Source organism: Micrasema longulum, unplaced genomic scaffold, assembly GCF_059751315.1.
Source record: "Micrasema longulum isolate JH-2025_06_02 unplaced genomic scaffold, ASM5975131v1 h1tg000212l, whole genome shotgun sequence".
Lineage (NCBI taxonomy): Eukaryota > Metazoa > Arthropoda > Insecta > Trichoptera > Brachycentridae > Micrasema > Micrasema longulum.
This window is the reverse complement of record NW_028277417.1, coordinates 102,919-120,600: the sequence shown is the minus strand read 5'-3', so window position 1 is coordinate 120,600 and position 17,682 is coordinate 102,919. Positions and strand designations below refer to the sequence as shown.

At 33.6% G+C, this 17,682-nt stretch overlaps 1 protein-coding gene across 6 annotated transcripts in view; it reads right to left on the bottom strand.

The window, feature by feature from the left end:
* Appl (amyloid-beta-like protein) overlaps positions 1–17,682 on the bottom strand; it is a 148,208-nt gene that overhangs the window by 115,427 nt on the left and 15,099 nt on the right. For all 6 annotated transcript variants that reach the window (XM_088243460.1, XM_088243462.1, XM_088243457.1 and 3 more), the window contains exon 2: positions 15,321–15,456. In XM_088243460.1, the coding sequence (XP_088099586.1) occupies positions 15,321–15,456 (136 nt within the window). The remainder of the gene's footprint in view (positions 1–15,320; positions 15,457–17,682) is intronic.

Genomic DNA, 17,682 nt, shown 5'->3' with positions numbered 1-17,682 from the left:
CACTAAAACACATTATGATACAAAGTTAGAGAGGAATAGTCTAAAACTGGTATTCCCAGCATGGAAAGGATTCACCTCTCTCGGTAAGCTGTTCAATAGACCAATCATTCTCCCCACAGGCATCAACAAAAAAGGAAACTCCTGAAGGAGACCAGCAGTCTGATTTTAAGTTTGCGATAATTTACGCTGCAGATTAACACAACTCGTTTTACTTCGAATGTTCATGCAAATCCAATTCTGGACTGGTATTCCAAACGCTCTCATGCAAATACAAGAGAGAATACGGCGACGAGAGCGTTTGGAATACCAGTCCAGAATACGGATTTGAATTGACATTCGAAGTAAAACGCAGTTGTGTTAATTTCAGCGTTAACTTGCGATAGCACGGACTCAGAATCAGACCGCTGAGCGGTTTAAACGACCGAAAACTGGGTGAGATTTGAATGACGGTTGTGGACGAATAAATAAACATACACAAATTTTCTTATTTGCATGTTTTTCTATCATTCTTGATGAACAAAACAAGCTTCGAAATTTTCAAAAAACATTGATAATTGGAAGGTATATTTATATCTAAAGGCGACCGCGCAACTCGCGAACTGCTTTCTTCTAGCCGCGATTCCGGGTGAACGAGCTAGGAGTTTTTTTGTTTATTTAGCGCCATATTGTTGGTAATGAACCACAATTTTGTAAAGAATCGTAAAAATTAGAGCAATGGCGGCCGAGAAATGAAAAATTTCGAAAAATTCAAGTTATTTGTAGTAAAAACGGTATAAAAAAAATATTTTTTATAAGCACACATTGGTTAAGTTTATGAAATGAATCTTTAACTTCAATTTAAAAAAAATCAATTCAATATTTTTTGCCGTTCATGAGTCACGCGGCAAAAGTAGGGGAAAACAATGTTTTAAGAAAAACGCAGTTAACGATTTGGAACAGGATTACCGGCCGTGCACGGCCTTACATTTTTGGCTCTCCTGCACTCAATTTTGCAAATATCGAAGTTTTTTGCGCCAAAATGTTCTAAACGGTTGTATTAACCGATTACGTAAGAACCAAATACCGATTTTTTTTTAAATTTCTAACCTTTCTGGTCTTAAGTTTGATTTTTTTACTTTGACTGTACCAAAACATATCAAAATTTAAAATAATGGTCAAGACACATGTGATAAACAATTAATAAATTAAATATACTTGCAATGTTATTATTAGAACACACATAGCAATATGTATGATATCAGTGCCCTACTTTAAGATTTAAATAAAAAATAAAACACATATTTCATACCTAGTACATTTACCTACCATCAAATTCCACTATAGAGTTTTCACGGAAAGGTGTTGGATATTCTTATATTTAATGGAGGTACATATTTTTATACGCATGAAATAAATTATGACATTCGAGTTATGTGTCGAACATGTATGAAAGGGGAAATATATTACACTCGTAAACCTGCGTAATAAAATGTTAAAGATATAGGTACGCGCATAAACATGTACATCGTACATTGTACGTTACAAAATACCGAAGAATGTGATAAACATGATATTCATCCATTTTATATGTAAAAAAAATAAAAATATATATATAAAATTTATTGGGTTGCATATTAAATTCAAGGTGATTCTAAACGAAAATATGAAACTAATTAATTATAGAGGGCGCTTTTATCATTTTTTATTGAAAAATGCCATTTCGATACATTTTATAAGGAAAATATTGTAGTTATCATATAATAGAAATCAATAATTTAAATTGTTCCGATTTATTTTTTTGTTGAAATTATATTTTAAAAACAAATTAGAATTAGTAATTAGCCCCTGGATTGACAAGTTAGTATAAAAATGATAATAAAACAGTGCCCTATGCACATGTGGAAACAGAATAATAACAACGAATTGTTAGCAATGTGCTTCGTTTTGCGGAAGTTATGTTTGGAAACGTATTGTGGCTTCACTCATTAGAGCATAAATTGGTTTGGCTTCGATAGACTTCGTGACTCAAGTCGGTCAATGCCCTGTTTCTAGGAAGGTAACAAACTTTGAAAATAGTGACTAACGACTATAGCAGGGTGGCTCAATATCAGAGTCGAATTGTCCATATAAGCGATTATGCACAGCTTACCATTATATTTGACTATGGATAATAATGTATTTGAGTAGTTTTAATCATGGTAAAATAATTAATATTTACTACTGTTGTTAGGAGGTAAGGCGAAGGCTTTATTAACTTTTTGACATCCCCATCTTATTAGATTTTGTCATATTTATTGAATATCAATAAATTCAAAGAACCTTTTACAAAGAAATTTATAACATAAATAATTACAGCGGTGAAAATTTTATAATGCAATAACATAAAATAAAATTTTATAGAATAATTAAAACTAAACAACAATGTTCTGATGTGTCCAAATGTTCAATAGTCAAGATGTAAAAAAACGTATTTTCTTAATATAAATACAACAACGTAAAGTTGAGAATGATTTAACTTTAAAAAAATGGAAAAATTCACATTCTATCACTTCTTTGGAAGATTTTGAATAATCCCACTTCACCTGCTTATCTGAGAGTGCTCTTCCAACTTTTATCACAACATGTTCTCTCATTATATTTGTGAATAACTTTAGCTGGATGTATGTACTATGTTTTGTATTTTTTATTCTTATATAACAACTGTTGTTTTTCCATAATAGATAAAAATAATACCCTTTTATCGATCTAATTTTCTTGCCTTCTCTTTCACAGTAGTATCTGCTTGATGGTGGAATAATCTACCTACTATTGTAAGAGACGCCCCCTTCTTTATTAACATTTAGTCACTATCTTAATGTTTGAGTTGTTCCTTTCTTTTTCTTCTTTTTTTCCGATCACCTCTCCTCTTCTCTCTTCATAGTATAGTGTAAATTTTTAGTTAACTTTTGTTTGAAATTTTTGTATAAAATAATAAGATTCTGCATAATTACCTAAAATATGTCATTTTCTCAAACTAAATGGTTTGGGTAGGTAGGAGGAAATTGCTGTAAGGCAATATGTCCGCCATTATATGTATATAAATTGTACATGTATACAAAGTGTCAAAGAAAAAAAAAGTATTTAACCGGGTAAATAAAATAAAAATTATATTGTGCAATAATAATACTTTTTGAATAATATGTTATTTAGAGCAATATGAAAACATAAATTACCTTAATGACATCTTTATTATATTAGTTGGCTAGAAGAAATTGCCATTGGGCTATAAGTCCGCCGATGTACAATTGAGCGTAGTTATGCAGAAAGCAGCCAGTCCACAATTTTGGAAAAATAAGATATTGATGTTATCGGGTAAAAACTGCCAGACCTCTTTCATACAAAAAATTATATTAATCATCTTCGGAAAAAGATGTCAATCACGAAAACGGCATTTCTCAATTTGTAGAAAACCCCCACAGCACTAACAAAATCTTATGGTACTTTAAAAATCATAAACACTGGTCAAATACATTAAAGATTCTTGATTGTAATGTATAAAAAAACTTAAGTATTCATTGTTTATCGTTTGTTAAAGATAAAAACATTCTACTTGTGGTGTAGATTTTATAATTCACTCTTTCTCAAAAAATGGCTATTATCTCAGTTTCACTTTTCTATGCTTTCTGTACAACTACGTTCAATTTATATTGTGTACATTTTTTTTTAATAATCTATGTATATACTAAAGACATGATTTTAACCACGCGGGACCAATAATGATCACCCCTTAAAGTTTTTTGTTGATTTTTTTGTAACTTAACCTTGGTGGCTAAGGCTGTACGACGACGACGTCTCGGACTCATTCGGTTGGGATGTACCACCGCCTGAATTCCCCTGACTTGGCGCCTTCAGATTATCATCTTTTCACCTCTCTGAAGGCACACATGGGTGGAATGAAATTTTCGACCGACAAGCAGGCGCAGAAAGAAGTTCCAAATTGAGAGAAGGAGTTCCTCGGGGAAGGCATAAAGAAGCTAGTGCCACGGCCCACCACATGTATTGAACGGGATGGCGGTTATGTGGAAAAATAGTCAAAAAGATCCTGATTTTTTTAAAATACACTATCTAAAAAATATACAAAAATCTAGTTCACTTACTTACTAAACATGCCTCGTTCAAAAGTTTAACTATTTTATCGCTTGGTTCACTTCATCTACAATGGGGTTCTATATTATGGTTCTTTCAAATGCCCAAAGAAGCAATGAACCGTTTGGAGAAGATTTGGCGAGATCGAGGTATATCAATAAACACAAAAAGCGGGTGATGGAAGCCCTGGTATTCTCCGTTTTCATACATGGGGCTGAAACATGGACAATGCGTGCCTACGAGAGGAAGAGGATCGATGCATTCGAGATGTGGTGTTGGAGAAGGGTGCTGCGTGTGCCTTGGACAGCCAGAAGAACGAATGTATCGATTCTGGAAGAGCTCCATATTACAACTCGTCTATCAGTGGTGTGTTTGAGAAGGATACTGTCTCTTTTTTGACATATTGCTAGATGTGAGCTATACAATCTAGAAAAGGCAATAATGTCAGGCCGAGTCGCAGGTTGAAGAAGCCGGGGTAGAATCCCAAATAGATGGACTGACGGTGGCTACGGGGCTGAAATTTGATGAGTCAGTTCGTCGGGCTGAGGACAGACTGGAGTGGAACAGACTAATCAGAAGTGTTTATGGTGATCACGATCCTCAGTATTGAGTGACCGACTTGGAAGAGAGAGATTATGTGGTTGAAAAACCCTGGATTACAAATATAGCAGGGAAACCTTCTATATCGACATATGAGTACCTTTCGATTTAAAGAAACGTTAAGACGTCGTGCAATCTTGCTCGTACCTGGGAGCATGATATGAAATTCTGGGAATAAAGAAAGGTATCTACATTTCAATTTTATACAAGGGCGTGTCTACGTGAAATCAAACACTCCAATAAAATATTCCACTCGCAATAAAACTCGCGTCAAACTTAATCCTCCCTCCCCATTCAGGGGCATAAAATTTTCCGGCGATCGTTCCTACAAATTGTTGCGAATATCACTTTATAAAAAAGGTTATTGTAGTCATAAAGCTCGTTATAACGATGCTGCTTTTTCACCCAAATGGCAGACTTCAAAAAATTCTCGGGTATTTATAATGAAAGTACTGGCGGCATAATTGTCATTTTTATTCTTTTTTTAACATAATATGTAAAATATTAGACAATGTTTTAGGGATTCAAAAAAATTAAGATGCGCGGTCTGACTTCTCTCCATACAAACACATTCATGTATTTTCTCCCTGGATTTGCACTAGAGCGATGATTTTTTAACACATTATTGATATCAACCATTGGCGTGTCCCTATTTTTTTTTCTTTAATTGACTTTAATAACAGCTAAGACCATCAAAAATCCCTCGAAAGCGCCTAGTTTTACCTGCCGTCTTCAGACATACGATATAGAAATATGAGAACTATTTTTGAAAATAAAAAAACGTTCCGACGCAGATTTTTTTTTTCTGATACATACTATTTCTTAAAATAAAGAATCAAAAACAGTTCAGTTTCAGAGTAGGCAAACGAGAATCTATCGTCGATTTTAGTTTGCATAATCAGCCCGACTTTTTCGCACAGTATTCGGGAAGTTATCTGCGAGAGAATAACAAAAAACTGTATTCATATACCTAATAATCCAACCGCTATATCCCTGCATTTACTCTTAAATATACATTGATAAACTAAGATTGAATGCAATAGTATACATAATTTTATATATCAAAAAATCAAACGAAATAACGCCGCGATAAATTAAACGCTAATAATGCAAGAAAACATTAACTATAAATTAAACAATATTTTGAGTTTGTCCAAATTTTTGTAGACAAGGGCTGGATTCAACTTCCTAAAGAGCTGTTAATATTTACATATTACATATCTTATTTTTTCAATATCTGTCTCAAGCTCCTTAGGGAGTTGAATCCAGTCCTTGTCTACGAAAATTTGGAAAAAACTCAAAATATTGTTGATACATCCATCCAACTGGTCCATGAAAAAGTATAGAAATTGAAAAAATTAGATATTCAGGCGTTGGCTAGTATGTAGGTGAAATAGTTTAATTAGATGAATCTCGACCGCATAAATAAATGTTTCAGCTCTTTAACTTTATAAACACAACAAATGAAAGAATTGAAGGAATATATATGTTCAGATATGGGCAGAATGGTGAATGATACATTGTGTAAAGTGGCCACTTAAACCAGCCAATGGCGGGTCATAAGCCCTGTAGATGCCTAGACTTCTATATTATATTCTCTAAAATGTTCTTCATCTCTGTAGTAATATGTTAAAATAAATTATACTTTACAAATAATAAAATTGATCCAAAACCACTTCTTTTTATACCCCGATTGGAATGAAGAAGTTGAGTGCTTTTTAATAAAAAAATTTTTTAATAGACCATTAAAAACCAAGCCATTTTTTATGTATCGTATTATCAGCGCTTTTATTTTTTTAAGTTTTGTATTTTTGAAATTACTTCACGTGTGATGTCTCAAGTTCTCTTCCCTCTCTTCTTAGTGAGTTCTGCTGATTCGTCAGTTGACTTATGTATAACTTTGTAGTAACGTCTAAGGAGTGATTTATATTGACACGAAAAATCATTTGTAATTGGTGAGTCAATTATTTTTTTTATACATTTCTTGATATACTCGTATAAATCAACATAAATATATAAAATTAGCTTTAAAACTAAAAAAAACCTAAAGTAAACCTGATTATTTACTACGTTCTTACAAGGTAACATCATTTTTCAAAAAGGTTAGAGATGGGACAAATTGATCAATGTAATTTGATCGAATAAAAAAATAATGCGTTTGATAATGTTCGCGAAAAAAGTATAAATGTCTTATTTTTGGTAAATAATTGTATTCAACACACTATAATAAATAGGCTTGTTTTTGCGTTTTTTTAAAAAAAATTCGGAAACAGAGTTTTATGATTGCGTGAAATAACTGATAAAGTGATCAGTAATTTTCCATCACAAATGAAATTAGTTTGACTGCTGTCATTCTAATCAAGCTATATATTAAGGACTATAGTGACATACATTTTCAGGAAACTTCGCTAACTAACTAACTAACTAACCATCAAGCCATTTCCCCGGAGGGGTAGGCAGAGAGGATAGAACGCCACACCACTCTGTCCTGGCACACTTCCTTTGCTTCCTTCACATTCATACATCTTCTCATGCACGCACGTCGATTATTCCGACTTTTCACATGACCACTTTCAAGAATTTGTTGTACTTGATCATGCCATGTCTTTCTCGGCCTTCCTCGACTTCTACAACCAGACACATTCGCATCATAAATCTTTTTAGCCGTTCTTTCATCATTCATTCGCTCCACATGACCGAACCATCGCAAAAGACCTTTCTTAATTTTGTCGATAATGCTTAAATCAGCCTTGCATTCTGCTCTAATTTCGACATTAGGGCACCTATCATACATTGTTTTTCCGCACATTCGCCTGAGGGATCGCATTTCAACAGCATTCAGTCTACTTTCGTCCCTTTTTTTCTAACTCCATGCTTCGCTTCCATACATTAGGGTTGGTACCAGAACTCCATTATGAACTGCTAATTTAGCCTCTTGCGATAGACACTTATTTGCTACGACAGACTTTAAGGCACCATTAACTCTGTTACCAGCACTAACCCTCCTTTCAATATCCTTGTCCATATTTCCATCTCTAGTAAACATACTACCCAGATACACAAATTCTTCGACCTGTACGGCGAAGTTTCCTCTTCCTTTTCCTCCTTTTCCTCCTGACAGCGAAGAGGAAACTTCGCCGTACAATTTAATGCTCTAATTTTTACCGTGCGAAAGAATACATTTTGAACTGAGGTTCCTCATTGTACTGAATGCTTCCTCAATAACATAGAACAAGAATAAACTAATTAGTATCAAATAATAAAATAAAACATTTAAATACGTCTGTCATACAATAAGACAGCTCGCCTGCCGACCTGGAGATGTACAATATACTGGCAGAACATGTTTAGCTTGCGGGGACGGGATCATTTTTCAGAAGAAAAGAGTTCAAGGCTAGATTTTCCCGAGGGAGAGAGACGTAAGTCGGAAACTCAATGATATTGATTTAATTCTCGTCCACTAAATGTGAGTTGAGTCATTTTTAGGCCAGAATTTTTCAAACCATTGCAAGAATTTCACATGATTTATATACAAATTGATTGCATTTACTCTCAAGGACTCTATATTTATTTATTTATTATATATACGGCCTAAGCTAATTACAACAGTTACATGAAGAAACTGAACAAAAATAACATAAAACTATGCAGCAAAGACAAACAAGGGCAAAACAATAATGGTATACAATATATTCATAAAAAAGAAAGACATACGCTAAACCATGCCAATCCAACTTCATCCCACACTGTTTAGTCGCGAAGAGATCTACGAAAAGCCGGAAGATCTATCCCAAAGAATTCCCAAAGTCGTGTGATGAATTGACTAATCTACACATTCTGGACATTGGGGCATAAAAACAAAAGTTGCTCTTAGAAGATTTTATAAATGGCAGATTTTGACTTCTTCTGGTGACATGGTTGGGAAAATGAAAAGAAATTGATTGCAAGAGAGATGGGACATCACTTATAGCATTAAGTATTTTGAAAATGCATATAAGGTCCATCTCAGTTCTACGTCTCTCCAATGAAGACAGATTTCTCTATTTCAAAATAGGAATAATTACCCCTTTGTAATCCGAGCAACCATGCCACTTTTCATAGAAAACGGTGTTGGACAGACTCATATATATACATATATATATCAATCATTTACATTAATCACGCGATTACAATATCCTTTACATAAAAAAAAATTGTAAAAACTATTAAGACGTTAATTGTTTTTTATTTAAAATACTAATAAACTGAAAAAAATATTTTGTCTTATTTTTATAAAGTAAAAAAAAAAAAAAACAAACGCCATAGCCGTATACGAGTAGGTACTCCAGAATAAAAAGTAAGACATTTGTAAATTCCAATAGAAATGTTACAAAAACACAGCATATTTATTTTAATGAACATAATTTCATTTATATCATTGGGTACCAAGATATTTAATTGGCACATTTATCTCAATTAATACAAAATTTTCAAGTATGGTTCAAGGTTCGAAAGCCTCATGATATTTTTATAAATATCTAAATATCCGATACACAGATAATATTTTTTTACGCAATTTTTGCGATACTTAAAGAAAACGATAATTATCGATTCTTGTATCCATCATTATTTCTAGCAGGGGTGCTGGATTACAACACCCTCGAATCTCGTCGTAAAATTTGTTTTGGGATACATTTCTATAGGCTGATTTCTGGAAGTATATATAATTCAAATATACTGAAAGAGATCAGCTTGTATGTTCCCAATAATTATACTAGAGCGAGATCTCATGCATCGTTTTACACACCTAGAAGCCGTACAAATGCAAGTCAATTGTAATTCGCTTCTGAAAATGTATTCTGGGGATAATATGGATCTATTTTTCTGTACATATCGGCAGTTTATCAGCTATCTGCTTTCTATTCATAAACTTCTAACTTATATTTACAGTCTGCATTACATAATGGGTTAAACAGCCCGTAAAGTAATGCAGACTACAATTTGTAAAAAAAATATAAAAATATCAAAAAATGACGTATAACAATGTTTTGAGTATGCTCGAATGTTTGTAGAGAGGCTGGATTTCCTCCTTAGGGAAACTTCCATATTTACTTTTCATAAATGTTTTCCTCTATTACAACAAACTAACTAAACATCTTTATTTTGTATGAACTTTACTAAAGGAAAATACAATTTTATTAGGTAGTTAATATTGTATGTAATATATATTAAACAAGTAAAATTTCAAGTTGAAATATCATCAGAAGACGAGAAATCTTTTGAAGCGTCGGTGACCAATGCCTCCCTTAAATCACTATGTCAGCTTCAGCGCTGGTTGGTTGAAATATTTAAAAATGGATACCAGTTTTGTGGCTTATCTTATGGAGGGAATTACAGCGCTATAATAATATTATAATATTTGGCTGATATACATAGCGCCATTTTTGTGAAAAAATATCCCCAAGGGCGCTTTCCAATTTGTTGCGATATTTCCTTCAAACCCTGATATTAGATATTTTATTTATTTTGTTTTATTTTATTTATTTCGAATACAAACAGATGTACAGGTTAAATTAAATTTTTTTTGAACTATATACAGTGCATACATAGTAGGGCCTGCCATCCAATTATATGTATTCACTAAATAATACTGTAATATACGACGACAGCTTGAAGTTTAAACTATATAAATAATAAATATACTATTTGTTAAAATAAGATAAATATGGACTAAACAAGGAGTAGGAACATAGTGGAAAAGAAAAGAAGGAAATTGATAAGGAGTGGTAAAGGATGATTAAAGGAAAGTAAGAGTGGAAAATTGCATTTGATTTAATGATTAAATGAATTATGAATGAAGAGCATAAATCAAGCCTATTATTCTCTTCTGTACATATTGTATGGAGTGTTAAATATATCAAGACTATTAATTTTTTTGTTAAATGTTTCACATATACGAGGGATCGAGGGATCGTAGAATGTTTAATAAATATGTATATGTATGCATATTCCATAAATGATATTAATTTTTGCATTGCGCCAAAATACTACAAAGTTTTACACTGTATAAGATAACAGAGTTACAATAAAATAAAGATGTAAGAAATCTTTTGGCTCAGAATAGGCAAATCAAAATAATTTAGACGCCATGTCATTTTGAATCCAACATTGCAATTCTGAGACTTAAAAAACCGCTCAAGGGGTGGATATTCCGTTACTCGTAGAATATAATATAGGCACTGTCTTTGCATCTATTTCCGGATAAGTCGGCACTGCAGCAGTAAGAAGTCGGCGAACAGATGGTAGGAACATTAAATTGCAATACAGAGCGGGGAAGCGTTTCATAACACCCTGTACCTCGCTCAAAGGAATTATAAAGGAACTGTGTAGCATCAAACATAACTAGAATTTCAATTGCGCACTCGTACCAGCCACGGATAAATTAAATACACATTACAGGTATACTGCGGATACTATTTCGGAAGAGAACTACGAGCAGAAATAATCAGCGCGCATAATAAATTATAATAATACTTCCTAAAATATTATATTTAGTAAATTCTACACGGACCAGACACTCACAATTCATGATTAGCTAATTTTATCACTAGTGGTAAATCTCATATGGTTTCCACAAAGCACTACTTAGCTATAAATACGAATTACAATAGACAACTTTACGCTACGGCGCTGCCCTATATTTGGATTTTGCTATAAATATTTTGTCGCGTAACATTTTATTAAGTAAGATATTTTATTTTTCAGCAATGATTCGTTATTAGACATATGATTCGTTAGTCTATAGTTACGTAGCATCATCGTTATTCTGTTAACAAATCCAAAATCCTACTACAAACTAAAACGAAAAAAAAACCTAAATTCAATTATAAATAAAAAAAACTTTTTAATTATTTTACTAAGTTTTATGATAAACCTAGTCTAATATATATTTACAACACAATATTTAAATACATAATAATTCGTACATTTTTTATTACTATCCTAATTTATAATATTTAAACTTTTCAACAATGTTTGAGTATGTCCAAATGCTTGCAGACTGGCTGGACTTTCTTCCTAGGGAATTGTTCATATTTAAATTTATTTCAACAGAGAGGGAAAACGTTTTTGAGAAGGGAATATGGAAGTCTAGGCATTTACAGGGCTCATGACCTGTCATTGGCTGGTTTAAGTGGCCCACACACTGTGTAACATTCACCATTCTGCCTATGTTTGAACATCCACATTTTCTCAAGTCTTCCATCTGTTGAATTTTGTGAAGTAAAAGAGCTGAAACCTTTATTACGTGGGTGAGATTCATACGGCTGAACCAAATCACCTACTAGGCAACGCCTGAAAACAATTTTCCAATTTTTAGACTTCTTCTTTTACCAGGCCACTTAAACCAGCCAATGACAGGTCATAAGCCCTGTAAATGCCTAGACTTTCATATTCCGTTCTCAAAAACGTTTTCCCTCTCTGTTGAAATAAATTTGAATATTTTATTTTTATTTAAAACATCGAAATGGTGAACACACAATTCTGCTCTAATATAAACATTGCGTAAACCGACTACTCCTACGTATAATATCGTAACCCACAAATCTACGATTAAAAAAAATGTACAAACAAACAAACAAACCATCACGCCATTTCCCCGTAGGGGTAGGCAGAGAGGATTGAACGCCATATCACTCTGTCTTAGAATACAGACCTCGCTTCCTCTATATTTATACATCTTCTCGTGCACGCACGCCGATTATTCCTACTCTTGACACGTTCATCTTCAAGTATTTGATGGACTTGATCGTGCCATGTCTTTCTCGGTCTTCGTCATTCTCTGCATCCATCAACATTCGCATCGTAGATCTTTTTAGCCGTTCTTTTGCTGTCCATTCGCTCTTTAAGTCCAAACCAACGCAGCACCCCTTTCTTGATTCTGTCGATAAAGCATGCCTCAGCCTTTTCACGTTCACGGATCTCGACATTTGTGCACCATCGTTTTACCACAAATTTGCCTAAGGGATCGCATCTTGGCAGCATTGAGCCTACATATTTTTTTTTCCAATTCCATACTTCGCTCCCATACATTAGAGTTGGCACTAGAACTCCATAGTGAACTGCTATTTTGGCTTCCTGCGATAAATGTATTTAGTATGTATTTCATTATATCTTAAGTTCCAAAGAATAAATAAAAATGTTTTACATATAGTTTTTTTTTTAACGCATATTGTCGTATCTCATATTTTTTACGAACTTTACTATTGTTTAAATCCTTGCGATAATATTCGTGAGACGAAAGTGATAACTAAAAGCGGCGTAAGTATCAGTTAGGATTGTATTCTCCGGACTGGTCACACGTCCGCCGCTTTCATTATTTAATTACACTACACCACGATTCGATTCCCGGTGAGAACACAAAAATTAAAAATGTGATTTTTCTCAAGCCTGGGTGCTCTGTGATGTAATTCACCACTGTAATTAGGCCTCCTTGCCTGTTGTGGTGCAAAAAAAAAAGTAAAAAAAAAAAAAAATTTAATATTTTTTCGCGTGCATTATAAATGGACCCCGCTATGCAAAAAATAAAATAATTAAGCTTTTTTTATATATATATTTGGACCCATATATTTAGTAGCCTTACGTGTCATGTACAAGGCTAAGGTACTCGAAAAAAATCGTTTTTGTCTGTCTTGGAAATGGTATGTTCGATCACTGATTTTGGTTTATTACCTTTATGAGTCCTATCACCATTGTTGCAAAGTTCAAGAATAATAGCGCGTAATAACTACTTTTAACTACAGTGTGGATATCTGTTAAGGACATTCCATTTTTCCTGCATTCTGCTTTAATATTATGGCGTTGTGAACTGAAAAATGGGCACTGAAATAACAGATGTTTGATAATATAATATGTATGATTTTTATTTAGAAACTTCGCTGGTCTGTCTTTAAACCGTATTTTTAAAAAAGTGTTATTATTTCATTGTCGACGGTTTCTTTCTTTGAAATAAATAAATAAATAAATACAATAATCAAGATTAACAAATTACAACAGGGATGGAGATTACCCTAAATAAGGGAATATAGAAGTCTAGGCATTTACAGGGCATATGACCTGTCATTGGCTGGTTTAAGTGGCCACTCTACACACTGTGTAACATTCACCATTTCACCTATGCTTGTACATCCATATTTCTTCGATTCTTCCATTTGTTGATTTTTGTGAAGTTAAAGAGCTTTATTGTTGTGAAGAGATTTATCTGACTGAACTATTTCACATACTAGGCAACGCCTGAAAACAATTTTTAAATTTTTTAACTTCTTCTTGGACCAGTTGGTTTCATTACAATATTTGAGTTTGTCCAAATGTTCGTAGACAAAAGACTGGATTTCACCAATAATAATCTCCATCCCTGTTGTAATTTGTTAATCTTAATGACTCCTGAGGGGGTAAACTCCAGTCTTTTGTCTACGAATATTTGGACAAACTCAAATACTGTAATAATAATTAAGCTTACCAGAGCACAAAAAATGTTATTTAGCTTTAGAAACAAAATCTACACTATATACCAATATAAACTCTAAAAACAGCTTTATCGAATGATAACCAAAACCCATATTTGCACAAAAGACAGTAAAATTATTCATTTAAAAAAAAGGTATTTTATTTATTTAAAATTAAGTCTGTTGTTAAAATACATATGGACGAATTTACTGGAAAAGCTCGATACATATCTATGTAGGCACTTTATAACTCCCACAACGATAAATCGAGAATTTCGGAACAAATCTTTATTGAGCGAACTTTTTTAAACGGTTTCAGGCGAAAATGTTCAAAAGTAGTGTCAAGTAAAGTGTACATTTATAAAAACAGAAATACGCAAAGGCTAAAAAGGGTAGACCCAGAAAAGAAACACTTAAATCTTTTTACTTGCGACCCCAATCGTCTGTCTTATCTTATTCTTCTTCCTTCTCGATTTCACTCCAAATCGAATATGTCAATTAGATCCGAAAAACTTCAAATCGTCGAAAAACGTAATTTTAAAACGCTACCGAAAACAAAAAAATGAAGATTATCAAATTAAAGAGGAAAATACAATCATACTGGATGGCTATTCCTTTTTCCGCGGAGCCAGCTTCCTGGCTGCCGGTTTGGACTCGGCGCGGCCGCTCGTAAATCTCGCGAAAAGCGGTCGTAAACATTTTTCAGATTTGGGGAAATATTTCAAAGTTAAGACAAATGCCTATAGCAAATTTAACAAAAGGGATCTATTTAATGTAATGGTATCCGAGAATGTAATGGCGACTGCTGGCAAGACACGCAGAAGGAAGATAGAGGATAGAGATGCGCGTAACCGAATAATTATAGAGATTAATAACGATATAATCAGTTATTAAAAATTCATCATTCAAATCTTCTTTCTTCTCTTATACGGACCGAATCGTGCTTTGGACATATGGCGGTGCATTGCTAAAACAATTCATAGGGGCGTATCTATCAAAATCATCTAATAAATAAAGCAACATAATTCATAATATCAAACTTACTTATTTTAAGATTAACGTCGAGGAATTCATTTCCATAGTACGAGAACGAAAGATCTCAAATAAGTAAAAAAAAAAAAATGAATGACTCACCGAGGCACCGGAATGGCTTGACCCACCGCGCGGCCTTGCACTTAGCTGGGTTACTGGCTCCCAGCCTGCACCAGCCGCCGACCTTCAAGTAATGGGATGCTTCCACAATGTTGGTGATGTCTCTTGTGGGGTAGACCTGCAAAAATAATAAACAGTCAGGAATTTTAAAAAAAAAAAATTAAATTTATTTTTCAAAAATATTTACAAAATAGTCTTAAATTAAAGTCCTGCTGAGTTGCATACATACAGCTCGTCAGCAGGTTCTTACAAATTACATCGATTATTAGAAGAAAAGAATAAGATAACGGTACATACGCAGATAAAAGGACCTGTTGACTGCCATTTATCAGAAATGAGAAACTAGACGCATCAGCATTTAATGCCCGGAAACCACAACACTACCCTAAAAGTCGTGGCTAAAAAAAACGTTTGGTTTTTTTTAAAATAGATATTCGAGAGCCTCACATATTTACTAAGCCAACGAGTCATTTCTGCTTTTCAAGTATAAGAAGTTCTCTTGTGAAAAAAAATCAGAAAAAAAACCAGATCGGCAAGGCATACAACAGTAATCTCCTGTAAAATTTGCTATTCAGCAGATACGACTTTTAGCCTTAGCAGGGCAGAACGGTCCGTCGGGAACCAGGAAGAAAGAAACAAAATAAAGGTGCGTCATCAGTTAGGAGGACCTGCAACACTACAGTCTATCAGGAATTAAGAACGAGAAACTAGACGCAAGAGCAAATAGTGACCTGCAGCCACAACCGCCCGTCAGGAACCAAGAAGGAAGGAAGGAACGAGATAATGGTGTTTGTATGTCAGTCGTCAAAAAGAAAAGAAAAGAAAAGGATCAACTAGCAATCAATGATCTGCAAACACAACAATCAGTCAACACTTTGTAAGTTATCAGAAAAGGAGGTACGAGCAGGAAAGAAAAAAACATTAGTAACCGGGGTGACTATTTGCAATGCAACAGTAGTCAGAAATTGAGAAGCAACAAAATTTATCAGGAAGACGAAAAACATAGTTGATAAGCAGCAAAGATGAACATCGAAGGAAAAAGACCTCTCAGGATGCCTTGCAACCATAACACTTCCGCTAATTTCATTAATTTTGGCTTGTTTTGTAGGGCGATAATTTGTTTTGCAAATACATATTAACTCGTGGATGTTTATTATGATTGATAGTGATTGTTAACGAAAGGGCGGACTGTAAATGAAAATCGAATTTCATTCAGTTTTGCGATTGGGAAATATTTGAGAAAGGATAGGAACATGGAATTGATACCTACCTTTAATATAATCTGAATGTTCTTCAATTTCTGGCACTGGATGACAAAATAAAATTATTAAATGTAACAATGTTTTCCACGACGCGCGACGATTTCAACCACTTTTTATCCGATTTTATGTGAAGTCAAAAATGTTGTATTGTTTTTGTTCTAAATCCGAATCTTCTAATTTTGAATATCTTCTATCTTGATGTAAGGTAGGTACCATAAGGATGGGTCAAAGGAAGGATGGAAACGAAAGGTAATCGGCCAGGAATAGTATCGATAAATGCTGTTATTTACTTAACAGTGATACCATTGATGGTAATATAGAAAAGCGAATATTCCAAAGGATTAGTGTACCCATTATAGAAAACAGCGGAAAAAATACGGTAATTAAACTGTTATCATTCTTCATTTTATAGGATAAAGATGTTTCCCTAACGGGGACTTGTATATATGTTGAACCTTAAAGTACATTTACACAGCTCTCCCCCACAGAGAACGGCTGTAGTACATTTCCAGTATTTTAATGAATCCATTCAGAAAACTGCCAACACTTTTTAGGGTACGTGAATATTTTAATAAGGATTTACGACACATTTTCCAACCTTAATTTTCAATTACGCCATTTTGTTTATAAACGGAAATGTAAACACATCGTTTGCACAACATTGCGAAAAATATTGCGTTATAACGAATCTGTACTCGCCGGTGTCGCGATCAACGAGGGTTACCTGTAATTATACTCTGACGTATGAGACATTTCTCAGCTTCCTTTTTACCAAGTCCTTTTCGCTATCCATTTATGAGATTAAAAAGCTTGTTAATTATTCTGCTAACCGATATCTCCATACATATAAATTATATGTGTTAAATGCCAGAAAATTGTAGTGTATTTGTCTGTAGTCTGTTTTTGTCTTTGGTAGCAGAAGTACAGTTTTTTTATCTTTGTCTTATGTTACAACATTTGTTGTCCATCATTATGTCTATCGGGTTGTTTGTGGAAGTATCGTAGACTTAATGTAGTCTTAAGTTTAGTACTTAGAACTCCCTATAAAGACTGTAAGGCTATTTGTTGGCTACTCTCAGTAA